This window comes from Ovis aries, chromosome 4, assembly GCF_016772045.2.
Source record: "Ovis aries strain OAR_USU_Benz2616 breed Rambouillet chromosome 4, ARS-UI_Ramb_v3.0, whole genome shotgun sequence".
Lineage (NCBI taxonomy): Eukaryota > Metazoa > Chordata > Mammalia > Artiodactyla > Bovidae > Ovis > Ovis aries.
Window position 1 is genome coordinate 31,222,908 of NC_056057.1, and position 15,863 is coordinate 31,238,770.

Consider the following 15,863-nt stretch of genomic DNA (forward strand, 5'->3'; position numbering starts at 1 on the left):
GAAACCAGAAAGAAAGGACACTTGGGGATTGGAGAGTATGAGGATAAGTTTGTAGAGATCTATAAAAGGTGATCCCCTATTTTCTGTACAGAATAAAGTAAGTTCTGGACTCAACTCTGTACTGCACATGCACAGAACAATCCCCAAGAACCATAGCAGAGGCCTCAAAGACTGAAATAAACCACCGCCTAATCTCTGACATGTGCTAGGCATACTCAAAGAGCATAATGAAGTCTTTAAAAATAAATTAATATTGAAATTACTGATCAAAGAAGGCAAGCTGTCGCTTTTAGTATGAACCTGAAGGGATTGTTTTGCTAAAATAGAACTGTTCTCTAGAGGATTTGTGATAGAACCCAGAGTCACCATGAAATAGTATAAAAAATGTCCAGGAGGCAATCCAGAATTACTCAGCGTACTATGTATCCACCCTGTCAAGATGATCCACATGTTAGAATTATTAGATGAAGACTTGTTAAGAATTGTCAGAGGATCTAGACACTTCACTAAAGAGAATATACATGTGACAGATAAGCACATGAAAAGATGCTCAGCGTCATCTTTTATTTGGGGGAATGCAAATTAATACTGCCACAAGATACCTGTGACTTATTAGAATGGCTAAAACAAAAAGTAAGAACATAAAACTCCTGACAATTAGAATTACTGACAGAATTACAGAGCTGGAACTTCATTGCTGGTGGGAATGCAGAATGACACAGCACTTTTGAAAAACATTTTGGAATTTTCTTATAAAAGTTAAACAGATACCTAACCATATCCACTGCCAAGTATTCATCCTAGCTTTGAATATACATGACAGATTTATGTGTAATCACCCAAACTGTATACAACCCTAATATTCTTCAGCTGGTAGATGGATGAAATGTTGTGGTATACCCATATGTTGGAGTACTGCTCCACAGAGTAGAGGAATGAATTATTACTACACAAAACCACATGGATGAAATTTACATGCATATGCTAAGTGAAAGCATCCAGCTTCAAAAGGCTACCAATTGAATGATTCCATTTACATGATGGAATAAAAAAATCAAAACTGTACAAATGGAGAACAGATCAGTGTTTCCTAATGTGTGATGGAGGAGAGTTTGACTGTGAAAAACCATCAAGAAGAAATTTTATTAAGTGAAAGCAGTTCTTCTATATTGGAATTTTGGTGATAGCTACGTGACTTAATGTGTTTATCAAAACTCATAGAACTATGTAGAACTGTATGCAAATTGAAACATTTTCAAAAGCGTGAGACAATACTTACCTTTGAGAAATTGCAGTCTAAAAATTGAGGGAGATTTTCTAGTTAATTTTTATTTTAACAGTTCCAATGAATTTCTTGCTCAGCTTCACACATATGCCTCATGCAATGTGTCTAGAGCCAGAGCGACTCGTGAAAAGAGTTTTGTGTAGTTCCACCATTTTATAAATAAGGACTAAACGTAAGTCTTAAGAGGTTGATTGACTTCTTTATCAAGCCTTGAAACTTAGTTCCTTGAGCCAAGTTGAGTTACATAGTGATGAGTTAGAAAGAGCCATGGAAGCAATAAGTTCAGACAAGCAGTGACAGTCAGCAGTAGTTAACATAACTGATCTCCTTCAGTGTGCTGGGTTTCTGAATGCTTTTTAAAATACACCTTCTCATTTCATCCTTGGAACAGTAACATAAAATAGGTATTTCTGCTATTCCCAGTTAAAAATGAAGAAACTGAGAATTGGAGCGAGAAGTTGCCAGGAATTACATGATTGGTCAGTGCAGCAGAGTCAGAGTTTTTATCTTGAACTAGAAGCCACTTATACAAGAAGATATGATGTCAGGATATACAAGCAGTTCAGTGTTTGGGAACCATGATGTTTGTGACAATAAATTTAAAAAGGTAGGCGGAGATCAATAGGATGTTACATATATTTGATTTTTTTTCTGCAGTTATAGGAAATGAGGAACCATTGGAAATTTTCAATAATCAGATGGTCACTTTTTCATTTTCAACCATTTGATATTTGTATGGAAGACAGATTTCTAGGGAATAATTTTGAGACCAATTAGTAAAGACAGTAGGAACTTTTGGTAAGATTCTAATAAAACAGAATTTGTAAGGTGTACTTGGGACCAGTTTAAGAGATGTCTGTGTAATAAAATTAACAGTAGTTGGTGACTGATTAAATGTGAGAAGAGAGATGAGAGATATCAATGATGACTACTGCAGTTGAAATGGAGAATTCAGGAAAAGGATTGGTATAGTGTGGAATGTCTGTCTCCCTTCGCTTCTGTTGATTTTGCTTCTTGTGGTTTGGAGCTCTTTTGGTGTAGGTACTTACATGTTTCTAAGTGTTACAGCTTCTTGGTGGAGTGATACTTTTATTATTATAAAGTACCCTTATCTCTAGTAGTAATTTTTATCTTTAATAAGTAATTTTTAGTATAGCTATTCAAACTCTGTTTGCACAGTATATCTGTTTTCCATCCTTTTAGCCTCCTCATGTCTTTGAATTTAAAGGTAGTTTCTCTTAGATGGCATAAAGGTGTGTCATTTTTTAAAATCCATCCTGTCAATTTCTGCCTTTTGGAGAGTTTAATTCATATTTAAGGCAATTACTGATAAAGACTTCTGCCATTTTAGTATTTGTTTTCTATTTGTCTTCATGTCTTCTTTTTTGTTCCTGAGTTTCTCCATTGTTGACATTTTGTGTTAAATACTGCTCATGTGTTATTTTAATTACTTTGTATCTTTTTTTGATACATGTAGGTATAGGTATGTATATAGGTATGTGTATATATTAATATATATACATGTTTTATATCTATATGTAGTTTTCTTAGTGGTTCCTGCTTTGAGTATTACAGTTCACATCTTTTAACAGTCTAATTTGGATTAATACCAGCTTTATTTCAGTAGCATGCAAAAACTTTCTCCTACATAGTTCTGCCTCTGCTTATGCTGTTATTTTCACTAATTGCATCTTTGTATATGGTGTACCCCTCAACACAGATTTATAAGCCTTATGCAGTCTTGTTTGAAACTAGATGGGGGGAAATGAGTAAGCAGCGTATTTATGCTGTCTTTTGTGTTTGTCTGTATAGTTACTTCACGTGGCATTCTTTATTTGCTCATGTGTATTCTAGTTGTCGTTTAGTATTTTTCATTTCAGCCTGAAGGACCACCCCCCCCTCCCTTAACATTTCTTATAGGTGTGACAGATTCCTTCAGTTTTTTATCAATCTGGAAACATCTTAGTTTCTCCCTAGTTTTGAAAGATGTTTTTGCAGTATATAAAATTCTTGGTTGATAGGTTTTTTCCTTTCACCTCATTGAATATATCATCCCATTGCTTTCAGACCTCTATGATCTCTGATGAAAAACAAATCAGCTGATTTTCTTTATGATGATCCTTTGTAGATGATAAGTCACTTCTCTCTTGCTGCTTTCTAGATTCTTTTTTTTTTTTAACTTCAAACAGTTCGATTATTATGTGTCTCAGTGTGAATTTCTTTTCATTTAACCTGCTTAAAGTTAGTTGTGGTTCTTCCATGTGTATATGAATGTTTTTCATCAAATTTGGGAAATTTTCAGACCAATTAATCTCTCCCTCTTTTCTGAGAGGCTTTGTGTGCATGTTGGGGGACCCTCAGCTCTCAGCCAGACAATGCTTGTTCTCTTCCTTCTCTTACGGAGCCTCAAAGGATAGGTAGGCCTTAAAAGTGAGAGTTTGGTTCTTTCCAACCCTTCTCCTGAGTATGTTCACAGCCCTAAGCATGTACGTGGCTTCTACATTCCAAGGAGTATGTCAGAACTTTTTAGAGCCCCTATGGCTATCTCATACCTCTGAGCTTTTTAAGTTTTTTGTTTATCTGTATATTATTTGGCCCAAGTATTAGTCATTGTTTCAGGTATCCATGAAGTTAAAATACTTGTCTATAATTGTTTTAGACAAATACATGCTCTTCTCTATTCCTGGAGGAAGACTTTTTGCATTGGAGCACTTCCAAGGAATGTTGACTGCAACAATATTTTAAGTCTTCCAAAGAAGCAATGATGATTGTTTGGGAAAGAAGTTTTGAAAGGGCTCTCACTTTGTTCTGCTCCCTCTGGTGGCTACCAGGCTGCTGGGAACACCACAAAACTTGCTGTTCTTACCAAGAATTAGCCATTTTCCTTATAAAACACTCCCTGAGTTACAGGAACCCTTGATTAATTTACAGAGTCCAAATGAGTTGATTTGATTGTTTATTTTTCCCCCAGTTTTCTGAGTCTTTTCACAGAGGAGTTAAGGTTTGGTCACTGTCTTTACTAATATTGTCTCTTTCATATTTTGGAGAGGAATTCCCCTTTTATTTCTGAGAATTATAAGGATAGGAAAGTTAATGAGTTCTTTTTGTGACATGTTGAATGATGCATTCTATGGCATATCTGGGAGATCAAATTCCTATTTTAGGACTCTGTATCTTGATGTAGCCATCAATTTATAAATGATAGTTAAAACCATTAGAGTAGATAAGATTGCCTTTTAAACAAGTATTAATAAGAAAATGACCAAAAGGGCTTCTCTGTTTGAGCAGATAATTGCTGAAGGAGGAAATGAAAAAATTCTCATGATGTAGATTGATGTCTACAAATTTCATGGTCTCAAATCTCAGCCAGTCTCTCAGAACATCTTATCAATCTTACTCTTTTCTTCAGCTTTCACATTGCCTTAGTAATTATCTAAACCTTCTCAAGTCTTTTTTTTTTTTAGCACATTATTTAACAGTTTTATTTTAAAAATAAAATCATTATATTCAGCATCAATAATAATGATAACAGCCATGTGACTCATAGGTTTCTTAATATTTTCACTCTCATACTTTAGCACCCTCAAGTCTTATTTCTCGTTACTCCCACTTAACTTTCCTTTATCTGTCTTCTACTTTAAGAAAACTTAAGCCACATAACTTCTCTCAAATTATCATTTCTCCCTCTATTAATTTACTTTTATCCCCAGGTAATGATAGGGGAGAATTAAGGGTACTCATGAAGAGGTGTCCAGGGGGGACTGATAGGACTATCCAATAGGCATTGGAGGGATCCAGGGACTACAGGTTTCTCAGTTTGAATAATTAGGTTTTTAAGAACAAATCAATATATAATTTCTGTAAAGTGAATTATATATAAAAATCTGGAAAGAAATTGTATAAATGCTACAAATGGATGTTTGATTGAAGTTATCCATTGAGCAAAGGGTATGTTTTTTGCTTTGCTATAACAAATGCCATACATTTAAAAATGTCCCTGTAGTGGGTTGAATTGTGTCTCCCAGAGAGACAGTTTCTACTCCATAGAATTTGTGAATGTGACCTTATTGGGAGATAGTTCTTTGCAGATGAGATGCATTAAGAGGAAGTTATAACTATTCCTAGTGCCTAGCATTTAGGACCTAGTGGACGTTAAATCCAAGGACAGACATCCGTATCATAAAGAGATGATACACAGGGACAAGGCCATGTGAAGGCAGAGGGAAACACTGGAGAGCTACACCTACAAGCCAACCAGTACCAAGGATCGCCAGAAGTCACCCACAGCTGGGAAGAGGCAAGGAAGGATTCTTCTCTAGAGCCTTTGATGGGAGAATTGTGCTACTGACACCTTGATTTTTGGCATCTAGTTCCATAACTGTGAGTCTGTTGTCTCTAAGCCACACAGTTGGTGGTTTTTGTTTTTGTTTTGTTTTTTATAGTAGCCCTTGGAAACTAATAAAATCTCTTAGGTCACTCTTGAAATTATTTTAGTTGATAAATATGCAGATATGTTATCAAATGGCAGGCTTTGAAAAATATTCATAAATGTGTTTTTTACATTGTATTAGCTTAGGTTTAAGTGTAACATGAAAATGAAATTATAGGTAGGACTCTGACAGCTAAATGATTGGCTCTTGATGGAGTACCTCAAATAAATAAAAATTAAAAGATGTTTTATTCCATTCATCCCTTCAAATCTATGATTCCATTTGAAAATCTCAGCTAATTTTTTTTTTCTGAGAGAAACGCTGTTATATCATGCTGGAAATAATCTGTATAATTTCTAAGTTTGCATCTTCTACTTACATCCTTTTTATATGTATAAATATATATAGTATATATAAATACTACTATATTTGAATAATCATGTCATACAGCATGGCATTTTATTAATAATCTAGATAAGATATGCAGTTTTTTAATATTCAGTTTATTAAACCAAAGTCAGTTTGGTTACATCCTTTAGATTTTCTTAGAGAAAAAAAAATTGAAATTTCTTCTTGACATGCTTTTGAAACTTGAAGATATTTTATAGATCTTGATCCATATTATAGATCACCTATAATTTACTTTTTGAATTATGCTTTATCTTTTCAAGGTGTTATCTTTATTAGTTTGCTACTGCTCCCAAGACAAGCTATCCCAAATTTAGCAGCTTAAAACACACTTTTTTATATAGCTGTTTAAGTCCGAAGTCTTAGTAGGCTCAGCCTGAGTCCTCTGCTTAACATCTCATAAGTTGAAATCAGGGTGTTGACTGGGTCATGTTCCCAACTGAAGTCTCTGGGGAAGCATCTGCTTCCAGACATATTCACTGACAGTCGAATTCAGTGTTCGCGGTTGTAGGATGGTGGTCCTTGTTTCCTCGCTGTCTGTCAGTGGGGGCTGATGTTTGCTCCTGGAGGTGACCCACATTCCTTCTCATACTTTCCACGTGGAAACTGCCCCCACTGCCAGCCAGCAGCAACAGGTCAAGTTCTTCTCACACTTCTAGTTTCTCCTGCTGCATTTTTCTGACTCCAGCTGAAGAAAGCTGTCTGCTTTCAAGAGCTCATGTGATTAGATTGGGCCCACTCGATAATTAAGAGCAGTCTCTCTATAGTAACCTTTTTAAACTCAGTCACATCCCTTTTGGCATGTGATAAAATGTATACACAATTCCAGGGATTGGAATTCCAGGCATCTTTGTAGGGGATTCAAGAGGGAGAGGACATATGTATACCTATGGCTGATTCATGTTGAGGTTTGACAGAAAACAACAAAATTCTGTAAAGCAATTATCCTTAAATTAAAAAAAAAAAAGAAACGTACACACAATTCCAGGGGTTGGGACACGGGCATCTTTTTAGGGAGTTGGGGCATTTTGCCCACTGTAAGTATTAATAACTAATATCGACAGTTTTGATAACTAGTTGCATTAAGTATAAAAAGTGTTAACCCTACTAAAATAATTATTGAAATAATTCTAAATATAAATACAAAAAAAGATACTGTAGGATATATAGTAAGTATAAGAACTCTCTGCCTCCTTATATTTTATAAAGTATAATGATAGTGTTTGCCAAAGAGGTAGGAAATTGTCTTCTTACACCACAGAAGACACACTTCTCTGTGGAAAAAGGATAATGAACTAAAATGTCATTCCCCTAATGATAGTTTAATTGTACAACATAATTTACTTATTTTGCGATTCTAGCCAACTTTTATTGCTTGAAATTAACTGGATAGCCACACCACTTGGGAGTAGACTAGAAAGTCCACACAAAAGCCATGTTCCCATCATTTCTCATTTATCTTAAAGTTTGGTACTGAGTAGCTGGGGACTTGAATTCCTTTCTCTTTTCGTACCAATAGTTTCATGTGGTTAACAGATGACTCTCTCAAGATAATGGATGCTTAAAGTCGGAGACTCTGACTTGTTCATTTTTGTATCACCTGTCATACTGCAGTTGTTCCAAATATTGTGTTGGAGCAACACAAATATTAGGTTGGTACAAACATATTTGTGGTTTCAGACTATGAATTTTAAATCATTATAACTAGGCTCAAACACATCTTTTTTATACAGAATTGGAACTATTACAGTCAACACATTATTGCCAATGAGAAGTAAGTTTGTTTATTCCTGTAGCTTAAAAATCCATGCTTCGGGATTTGGCAAACTCTTGGAAAGTATTGTGCCTCCTGCTAGTTGTGGATGCGTTATCCCTGCAAAAAGTTGTTGAGGTGCTTGAAGAAACATCAGTTGGTGAGCACTCAGGTGAACATGGCAGATGCGGCGGAACTTTGTAGCCCAGTTTGCTCAAGTTCTGAAGCATTGTTTGTGCCACATGCAGTCAGGCATTGTCTTGGAGAAGAACTGGGCCCATTCTGTTGACCAGTTCTGGCTGCACGCATTGCAGTGTTCAGTGCATCTGATAGATTTGCTGAGCATATTTCTCAGATGTAATGGTTCTGCCGGGATTCAGAAAGCTGTAGTGACTGGTCAGACTAACAGCAGACCACCAAACAGTAACCGTGGCCTTTTGTGGGTGCAGATTTGGCTTTAGGAGGTACTTTTGGAGCATCTCAGTCCAGCCACTAAGCTGGTCGTCACCAGTTGTCTAAAATCCATTTTTTGTTGCATGTCACAATCCTATCAAGAAATGGTTCCTTGTTGTTTTGTAAAATAAGAAAAGTGAAGTGAAAGTTACACAGTCCATGGAATTCTCCAGGGCAGAATACTGGAGTGGGTAGCTGTTCCCTTCTCCAGGGGACCTTCCCAACCCAGGAATGGAACCCAGGTCTCCCCCATTGCGAGCAGATTCTTTACCAGCTGAGCCACCAGGGAAGCCCAACAATACTGGAGTGGGTAGCCTACCCTTCTCCAGGGGATCTGCTTCACCCAGGAATCAAACCAGGGTCACCTGCGTTTTTTTCATTTCCGGTCAGCTTATGAAGCACCCACCCACTTACCGAGCTTTTTCCTTTTTCCTTTCCAGTTTGTTTCAAACGTCGACATTGAGTCCTTCAGCAACTTCTCATGTAGTTGTAAGAGCTTGATGATTACTCTTTATTGGTCATTGTCAATTTCGAATGGCCGGCCACTGCACCCCTCATCTTCAAGGCTCTCTTCTGCTTTACAAAACTTGGAACCACCAGTGTACTATGTATTCATTAGCAGTTCCTGGGCCAGACATGTTGTTAATGTTATGAGTTGTCTCTGATGCTTTACTACCCATTTAAACTAGAATAAGAAAATCGCTCAAATTTGCTTTTTGTCAAACATCATTTGTCTGGTCTAAAATATAAACATTAAGTACTAAGACATTAGCAAAAAGAAAACAAATAAAGCGAGACCTGCACATTAAAATGATGTATAATGCAACTACGTTTATTTAAGAATGTATTCTAGTATCAAATGGCAAAGTTCAGCAGTGCAAAACCACGATTACTTTTGCACCAGTCTAATACTTATTGAAAAATAACTGAGTTCGTGAATAAATACCACAGCTAACGCATGTTTATTAAACAGCCAGTGTGTACAAGTTGGTCACCCATTGATTCAGTGTTTACTGAATAAAGCTCATGCCTTCAAGCCATCACTACCTGATATCTTTCTGATTATTCTTGGTTATCATTGCTATAAAAGAATAGAGATCTCTACTACAGGTGATTTAATACATAATACCTGAATTAGAAATCAGATGTCTTGAATTCTGCTCTTTTATTAATTAATTGGATGACTAATTGGGGGATTCCCAAGCAAATTAATTTTTGAGGCTCAACTTACCTATAAAATGAAAATGTAAAATAAGATCCTTTAAATTTCTTCCAGCTTTTAAATTTGTACACTTTGAATTTTTCTTTTGAAATAAAATGGGACGCCTGAAAGATAAAGGAGCTCAAGATTGATCCTAAACATAAACCCTCATTTAATTGTTCTTTTTGGTCCTTGCTTCAGTGCTAGCATTCATAAAATGCAAGTCATTTAGCCTTAAAACTTAACTGGCTTTATTTATACCTTAAGGATTTTATCCATTCATTTAATTTTTCTTTGAAAAGAGAAAGGAAATTTCAGTGAATCACATGCAATTCTTTTTTAAATAAAAGCAAACACATAAAGAAGAGGGGATAATATCTGACACTTGAACCTATAGATTTTTCTATTGGTCAGTCCAAAGGAGGGCCAGGTAGAAGAATTAAGCCAAATTGGATTTTCTTATTTTCTTAAGTTCTATTATTATTATGGGATAATAGTTTTATTATTATGGGAAAATAGTGCTTCTTTCCTCTAAATAATAATTTTAAGGAGAGAAATAAAGCTAATCATTTATCCATTATAAATGTGATGATATATCAATTAACTGAATTTTTATGTGCCCCTGACTATTATACATAAAAACAAAATCATTTTTTTCTAAAATACAGAAGTAGTTACTTCCAATAGAACTGTCTTATAACTTTTAAAGAGAGAATATTTAAGGATCACTCTGTCTACCAGAACCTAACAGTCTAATTCTGCAAGATCTAAAAACTGTATTAAATTTGAAATGTAGTGTTTGCCCCACTCTCATTTTTTACCTTGTAAAGAAACTCAGTACACTGTAAAATTATTAACTGATTTTATTTGAAGTAGTTTCAAGGTATTTCCTGCCTCTGGTCATTATGTCCAAAACTTTGACAATAGTTTTTAAGAAAGAGTGGATATGAGCTTTGATATTATGCAGTTATAGCTAGAGGAGACTTTTGAGATCATGTGTTAGAAACCTTCTTATTTTGTAGATAGGGAAGCTGAGGAAACAGTTTTATTTTCAGTTCTTAGCAGAATCAGGACTTTAGCACAGTTCTTTTATTCCCAGTCACCTGGTCTTTGTCCTATACTGCACTGTGTGTTTATTGGCATTTTGAAATAGAAACAAAGTATTTTGCAGCTGTTGAAAAAGAAGAGAAATTATTTTAAATGATAATTTCATTTAGATAAAGTGAATTGCTTTTTATTTACTATTTTTCTGTTTAGGTGAAAAGAGATTTGAATGTCCAGAATGTTCTAAAAGATTTATGCGGAGTGATCATCTCTCCAAACATGTCAAAACGCACCAGAATAAAAAAGGTGGTGGGACAGCTCTTGCCATTGTTACCTCCGGAGAACTGGACTCATCTGTTACAGAGGTGCTTGGCTCCCCAAGAATTGTCACAGTTGCAGCCATTTCTCAAGATTCAAACCCAGCAACTCCCAATGTTTCAACCAACATGGAAGAATTCTGAAGTTATTTATAATAGAGACCTCTAGTGCTGCACTTAAGTTTACACACCTTTGAAAATCTGGAAATGGGCTGGTCAAGTGGATTACAGAGTAGGAAATCATGTTTTCATTCTTGGCTTCTTTAAGTATTCCAAGATTTTGGGTCAGCACATGAAGTGTTGAATTTTTAAAAATACAAAAGCAAACTGATATACTGGAAACAGATAGAAAAGTATTTCCTCCATATTATGTACGTTGTAGTTATTTGGAGATATATCACATAATCTTTAAACTGAATCTTCCCCTCTCTTAACATCATGTGTTAACATGTTTAAAAAGACAGACCTCAGTAGTTTGCAGACTGGACCTTAATTGGACTTGTTTTCTTTGAAAGTACTTTGTTATAAATTCAGTCAGTAATATTTATGTGGATTTTTTCCCCCAAAATCACAGAAAACAGTTAACTGATGATAGAGATAATGCTTTATTTCCTTAGCTTGATTTTTGGAAAATCAATTGAAAATAGGTTTGGCCGTCTTTTCTAAATATTAGAAATTCTTCAACAGTTAAATTAGGTAAGTTCCAAAAACATAATCTGAGAGGCATCTCAGATCTTTATTACCACTACATTGTAGTAGTGCGTATGCAGACAATCAGTGAAATCCAATTACTTTCTCCATTTGGAGACACAAGAGGAACTTAGAGCTAAACCTTAGGTTAAATTTTAGATTGAAACTGTAGGAAAATACTGGGGGGAAAATGGTTAAAACAAAACTCATAATAGCTTCAGAAAAATAAAATGAGGCAACTTAACAGGTATGGTTTTGAAGTTAGGATTGATTATATTCCTAACACTAGGTTGAACCACAAAGTTCATTTTAAATGTTTATATTGGAAATATTTGCATAGAGTTTAAATTGTCCTGTAGTTTCATAGTCTGTAAATATGAGTTACGTTGACAATGTGCAAAATTCTTTATGCTTTGACATGGTAGCCAAAGAAAGAATTATCACACTTTTTTTAAGGCCAGCAGAAAATTATCTTTTACCTACATTATAATTTCTGTTTTCCTCTTTGCTGAAAATTAGCCAATCCCATTTTATTTCTAGCACTGTTTTAGAGGCTGATTAAGGATTTATAACACAGTAATGACTTTATGTTATACCAGTAACTGAATTTTCCTTAAGAAGACATCCTAACAAATGTATAACAGATGTGATGCTATGAAACAAAAAGTATTTTTTAAAAATATCAGTCAGTTATAAGTGATTAAAGAAATAAATGTATTTCATTGTTTGTACAAGGATCTTAATAGGAAAGATGGCCAAAAGTTTCCTATAAAAAAATTTGGACTATGCCAGTAGCTTAAATATTAGTAAGATATTTCATATTTAAAAATGTATTTACAGTGAATTATAATGCAGTTGGAATTCACCATTTGAAAACTGAAGTTTTTAAATACTTGGTTAATTAACACCATTAGTTTGGGGACTGTTTGAGTATAGGTGTATGTTATTTTCTTGTACATTCTCTTATTTCAGAAAAAGTACTACTCATGCGAATTCTCTTCTGAAATTGTGATGTTTCTTGTATTTTTGATGAAGGAGAAATACTGTAATGATCACTGTTTACACTATGTACACTTTAGGCCAGCCCTTTGTAGCGTTATATAAAACTGAAGGTCTTTTGTGCTTTCAGTTTGTATAAAAAAGCTTTGAGATTAAAGGAAAAAAAATTTTTACACTGTGGTTATAAATTTCAAGTTTCTTAAAGCTTTTGTAGACTTGTAACAAAGTCTTTAAATTTTAGTTGGATTTTGTAAATTGTTTTGTATATTTTATTTAATGTACTCTTAACAACTGATGTATCTGGCTTTAAAACATCAGAATCAGTTTGTTGTTTTGTTTGGTACAGAGGAGCATTTGGTAGTGTTAATTTTAATTTTATTATATAGGAGCTGAAACATCAAATATATATTTTATCTATCATTATGCTACACAATCAGTGCTATAAATTTTTTTATGCAAAGAAACTTTCCTAATGTTTGAATCATGTTTCCTCAGAGTGACACTTTTTGTTGTTGTTAATACTGAGTGTGAGCTCTCTGCACCATTATTCTATGAACCATTTTTAATGCATACCTATGTATGCGCCTCAGAAGTGGAAGTTATTTTTTAATCAACAATGAGGCCTATTATAAATTTAAGAAACTGAATCTGGATAGCTTTATAGCATATAAAGTATATTAATTTGTGTTAGCAGGTGCACATTTCACCACTGAAATTAGAAATATTTTGACAGTCTGTTCTGCAAACCATTCTGAATCCACTCTTCTGTCTTATAAGAATCGTAAATTTCAATGTCCTTTATTTGACTCAGTGGGATATAGCTGTTATAAGTAATAGGGCACAGATGTGCAGTAGAGTCTTGTTTAATGACATTTCACTGTTCATTCCCTTTGCCACTGTTATAAAACTTTTCTTTATTGTAATTATCAGTGCAAAGCTATGTATTTATCATGGTAGAACTCCAGTGTTAGAATAGTTTTTTCTTACAGTATACTTTCTTTGGTTAGGTTTGTGTATGTGTTGCTGATTACATTAGAACTTGATGTTAAGTCATTATTTATCACACTCTCATGAGAGCAGTAATAAAAGTGTGTAATCTAGGAGAAAAAGTTAATTTGTCAAACTTAGATAAGCATGATGTTTAGGTCCTATTTTTCAATTTTATAACTGTTTTATTGCAACAATATTTGTATTTAAGTCTTCATTTTAATGCCTTGTGGTGTTTTTTTATGCATGTCACTAAGTTGTCATCCCACATAAATTGATGTGCAGCATAGGGTATTAAATCTACATAATGATTTTAAAACAGAAATAGTTGATGGTAAAATGTAAATGTTTTGCAAAAATTCCTTATAAAAAGTTTTGTAGTAACATTTCACTTGTAAATTTTTTTTTTGTAAAAAAAAAAAAGAAAGAAAAAAAAAAAGATGAATCCAGAAAAGAACTTGTTTCCCATATCCTAGAATTTAGACAATTATTCTGCCAGCAAAGCCTCTGGGGCTGTAATTGACATTTTTACAGTGCTGATTTGTATAAAATTTGTTTTTTGTGGATTTGGAAATAAAATCATGTACAAGTTGTTGCCTGCAATAACAATTGCAAGTAACCTATTAAAAATTCTCTTGAGTTTAACATGTTTCTTCATTTAATTATGTATACTATAAAGCAGCAATAAATTGTTTGAACTATCAACCTTCTTATAACGATGAACACTGGAAAGTAATGTTCTCACTAGAAAATGTATTGGCAACTCTTCATAATTCCTAGTATTAAGATATGGTCACCATTTCTCTGAACATATCACCAAAGAACACCAATTCAAATTTCATGTTAATTTGTAGCCATTGCTCTAGACGTTTGTGGAAATTAAAATTTGATTTAGGTACATTTTTTACTTAGATATTTTTAAGCAGTAAATGTTAGGAAATTGTAGGAAGAGCTGCAAATGAAAACATAATTAAAATATTATTTAAGCTTACAGAAGCAGTAAGAAGCAATGCATGCCATGTAGATGACACAGTCTAAAAGCAAAAGCTATTTGCTTTTCCTCTTGGGAGACCTCTGCAAATCTCATACAGAACCTTAACTGACATAATAAATGTACTGCTATAACTTTAGTTACCAGATTTCCAAACCCAGGCTATATTACATATCATCATGTGAGGAGCAGAGAATTTTAGGCAGCAGGTAAGTATTAATACTTTGGTCCACAGGATGCCAAAAATTCTTTTTACATCTGTATTACAGGGCCTACATTGTGTTTGGGTAGATGCCTTCTATAGTAAAACTGTAAGGTAAAGTCATGGCTAGTGTATAATATATGTTCATTAACAGCTCCTGAATCAAAAAACAGGTAAATTTTATTCTGCCAAATGACCAGTAAAGAGGTCTTACTAAATTTTTCAAAATATTTGTATCAAACTAGAAATGTATTTCAGTTATTTGAAAAATTCACATTTGGAAGCATCAGGATGATAGTGTACTAAAGGGATAATGCAAGTGGTAAACTTCTTATGTGGTAGTATGAGTTTGATTCTTGGACTTCTAGGAGCTTCAGTCTCAACCAGGAACCAGGAACCTAGACTGAATCAAAGAAAACCCCAAAAAAGTAATGCTTTTTATCTTATCCTACATAAAACTGATGATATAATAAGTTAGGTAAGTTGAAGCAGTTCTAACACTGTATAATTTGGTATAGTTTATAATGCTATTCATGATAACTTCAAAATATAAAGAAAAGATTGTATAGCTTGCTTTTTTTAATTTAAAACTTCAGATGCTTAAAAGAGTGCAGAGACTTCAGATACGTGCAAAACATATGAAATACTTTATTATTTAGTACATCTGACTTTCGTTACTGTATTTATTGCCCAAATGCTAATGTCCAGTTCACACACAACGAACTTGCAATTATGTAGCAGGGGTTTTTAGACACAGTATTCAATGCTTCTTAAAGTTGGTAATTAGTGCTATATTCTTCTTCCTTGAAGGTCACAATGAATTTATTTTTGGATGCCTGAAGCTGATCTCAAGTGCAAATAGGAAGGAAGGAAGGAAGAAAGAAAGATCGTACAAATCTTTATTTTTGTCTAAAGTAACAGTTTGGCAAATGCTAGGACAATTTCTCCTGGAGGAAAATGTTCCAACTAATAGAGTTTCTGGATTTCCGAATTTTAGTAACCAAGTTTTCCTGTATAAAAAGAAAGGAATCAATATGCTATTTATAGTACTTTAGCCCAGAAAAGCAGTTTATGTGTGTAGATATATATAACAGCTTTTACAA

The 15,863-nt window shown here is 34.0% G+C and overlaps 1 protein-coding gene across 1 annotated transcript in view; it reads left to right on the top strand.

The window, feature by feature from the left end:
* SP4 (Sp4 transcription factor) overlaps positions 1-14,212 on the top strand; it is a 78,890-nt gene extending 64,678 nt beyond the window's left edge. Inside the window, exon 6 of the mRNA XM_015095217.4 lies at positions 10,788-14,212. Coding sequence (XP_014950703.2) covers positions 10,788-11,035 — 248 coding nt within the window. The 3' untranslated portion in view covers positions 11,036-14,212. The remainder of the gene's footprint in view (positions 1-10,787) is intronic.
* Positions 14,213-15,863: the final 1,651 nt, after the last annotated feature.